The sequence below is a fragment of the Propithecus coquereli genome, unplaced genomic scaffold (genome assembly GCF_000956105.1).
Source record: "Propithecus coquereli isolate 6110/MARCELLA unplaced genomic scaffold, Pcoq_1.0 Scaffold25, whole genome shotgun sequence".
Lineage (NCBI taxonomy): Eukaryota > Metazoa > Chordata > Mammalia > Primates > Indriidae > Propithecus > Propithecus coquereli.
In genome coordinates, this window is record NW_012148063.1 from 10,879,493 (window position 1) to 10,882,902 (window position 3,410).

At 37.1% G+C, this 3,410-nt stretch overlaps 1 protein-coding gene across 1 annotated transcript in view; it reads left to right on the forward strand.

Annotated features, from left to right (window-relative positions):
• QKI (QKI, KH domain containing, RNA binding) overlaps window positions 1–3,410 on the forward strand; it is a 178,109-nt gene that overhangs the window by 47,600 nt on the left and 127,099 nt on the right. Inside the window, exon 2 of the mRNA XM_012646792.1 lies at window positions 263–492. Coding sequence (XP_012502246.1) covers window positions 263–492 — 230 coding nt within the window. The remainder of the gene's footprint in view (window positions 1–262; window positions 493–3,410) is intronic.

A 3,410-nucleotide genomic window follows, 5' to 3' on the forward strand; every position in this document is an offset into this window, starting at 1 on the left:
AGAGCTCAGGTTCTGAAGTTAGTTTTAATAAGATATGTTATTTGATTGATATAAATTTGATCTGTGGTAGAAATTAATTAAAGCTATAGTTCTGTTAAACATGGGCTTAATCTAGAGAATGACAGCATACGTAGATCAGTAGCTCCTTACTTGAGTTTTAACACTTTATCAATGAAATCCTTCCCTGCCCTCTTTTTTCCCCCCTGGATTAGCAAGAATATTTTTTTTTGTCTAACACATTTAAAATTTTTACTTTTAACAGAAATTAGCAGAGTACGGAAAGACATGTACAATGACACATTAAATGGCAGTACAGAGAAAAGGAGTGCAGAGTTGCCTGATGCTGTGGGACCTATTGTTCAGTTACAAGAGAAACTTTATGTGCCTGTAAAAGAATACCCAGATGTAAGTATATTTTGTTGTTTTATTCAATTTTCTTCTGCTTCACGTATTTTGGGAAGAGAGATATTTGGTGGTAAATACTTAAGCCTTGTCAGCCACTTTTTTAAAAGTTCATGTGAGGAACTGGAAATGTAAATAATTGGGCATGTATAATTTAAAAAAGTTCTTTCTAAATGGGTCCATTTGATTGCTACTATTTCATTTTGGAAATGCATGGTATAGACTGTTTTGGATTTCAGAATGAGGCCAGGAACTATGGAAAGTGCTTTGGCCTGAGTATCAAAGAGTACTAACTACAACTCTCTGCTCATCTTTAATCTGACCTGTGAGAAGTCACAGCTTGGGCCACATCATCCTTTCTGTAAAATGAGGATGTTGGACTGTGTTCCTTTTAGCTCTATAATTTTTATCAAAACTACTGTTTGTAATCTGAATTTTTTTCCCGTCTTAGTCCATTGCTCAGCTGTTCTCTGTAAGCATCTTGTTGCAAATAGCCACCTTGTCCTATATCAGTTAATTTCTAAATAAATCCAGATTCTTTGCCTTTTGTTCCAAACCCCTGTATGATATGGTCCATTATATTTCTCTGACCTCATCTTAAATAATTTTCCCTCTTCTTCAGGACACTGTAGCCACATTGGCCTTCTTTTGGCTTTTAGAACAAGTCAAGTCTATTCCCAGCCCTAGGGCCTTTATGTTAGTTGTATTCTTATCTCTACTGGTTGGCTGCTTCTTGTCATTAAGAATTTAGCTTAAATATCATTTCAGAGAAGTGTCCCTGACACTGAGCTGGCTACTCAGTGTTTCACGTAAGTCTTGGTATTTTCTCTGCACTAGTACTTATCTGGTATTTTTCTGGTGATGCTTGTTTATTTTTCATGTCCCCCTAGCAGAATATAAGTTACATAAAACAAGAACCTTGCCACTGTTATTCACTGTATCCCCCATAATATTGGCACACAATAGGCCATTAAATAAATAAAGGAAAAATGGTGGCTTTTTTTGTTAGGTTTCAGAGGACTTTTCTTTAAGCAAAGGAAAGAAGAGTTAGTATTATGATGTCAAAAATGTGATGTGTGCTCTAAGATTCATTGATTATATGGACAGAATACTAGTCTGCAAATGGGAAATAAATGTCTTAAGATTAATTAATGGAAAAAAGCTTTGATATTTCACAATTTGCATTTCTAATACAATTTTCTTTAAAGCCTATACATTTCCTCTATTTTTATAAGTATTTTTGGTAGCAAATATACAAATAGTTCTGGATAATGTACGCAAAAGAAAAGTTGATTGGAAGATTATTGTATAATATGAAGAAATTAAAAGAATAGATGGAGAACAAAACTTTTATGTAAAGCTAGGAACCAGGGCATCTCTGAAAACTTCAGCAGCAGGGGTTTGTGGACCTTTTCTGTCAAGAACCTTGCATGTAACTGGGCATCAGTGTCTCCCAGACTTTATCTTCAAATTTCAGATTCTTGGAAGAGAGTGTGTGTTTTGGGCCAGTCTGCCATGAGTAGGGGAAGTGAGATTACTTACCATAACCTAGATATGACCACTGTGGGCCCACCCTGGGTATGGGGATTATTCCTAGAAATGGGAAATTGTGATTTGGGCAGCCGTCCCAATTGTCTGCTACTGTTTGGTGTTTTAGTATCCCCTAAAGGATGTCAGCTTTCTCCTCTGCTTGTTTAAATCCTAAAGGATAAAGTTTCAGCAATAATCATTAACATAGACTACGTAAGATTGTAAGACCTTGACAGAGAGAAAATATAACCTTAATCAGTCTGATTCCATCTCTCTCTCTCTCTCTCACTCAATATCCTGTCCAGGGAAGGGATATTTATTCTGTGTTATTTGAAAGACATGTTCCATACAGTCTTCTAAATCAGGGCTCGAGTCTAGAGGGCACTTTTTCACTATATTCCTTTCCTCCTTCTGCCAGTTATGACACATTGCTGTGAAGCTATGGTTGCTGGCAGTTGTGTTGGAGTGTAACATTGTCTAGATCAGTGGTTCTCAGAGCATGATCCCTGGATCATAGTATCTACATCTTCTGGGAACTTGTAAATGTTCAAGCTCCATACCAGACTAGTTGAATTAGAAACTCTGGGGGTAAGGCCTAGCAATCTGCTCTTTTAACAAACCTTTTAAGATGATTCTAATGCATTCTAAAGTTTGAGAATCACTACTCTTAAGTTTGTTTGTTGTTTTTTTGGCTAGAATAAGCCTAGCTAACAGGTAGATGATCTCATACATGGTCATTTTGCTAGGCATTGTTTCAGGAGGTAGGTAAATGATGAACTAAACAGTGTCTCTGCTCTCTCATGAAGTGGGCATTTCAGTGGCAGAGACAGACAAAAAGCAAATGAACACAAACTTTTAGGTGTACTCATTGCTATGGAGAAACATAATGTAAACAGATGAATGGTGATTGTGTGTGGTGGGAGGTGTTCATTTTTAAGGGTAATCAAGGAAGAAATCTCTTATAAGATGATGGGAATGGAGAGAAAGGAACAGATTGAGGAGGAGGAAGGCAGGAAAACTATCTGTGGGAGAAACATCTCAGGCGGAGTGAACAGCAAGTGCAGTGGCTCATGCATTAGTATGCTCAGGAAGTGTAGGAAGATGTGAGATTGGAGAGTTAGCAGAGGGCAGTGTAGCACGCAGTGGTCAGAAGTATGAATTCAGACTCAGACTTCTGGCTAGTTCTGCCACTTGTTTTGTGACCTTGGGCAAATTACTTTTCATTATTGATCCTTGGTTTTCTCATTTCTGTAATGGAGATACTAAGTCTTTCACAAGGATCGTGAAGACTAAATGAGTTAATATGTGTAAAGCACTTGGAAAATGCCTTTATGCTGTGTTACAAGAATGTAAACTCCATGAGGGCAGAAACTTTTTATCTGTTTCTTTCAGTTGTATATTCACAGTGCTTAGAATAGTGTGTGTGGCAAAGGGTAGTTGCATAGTAAATATTTGTTGTGCATATTTGTATGAAACCC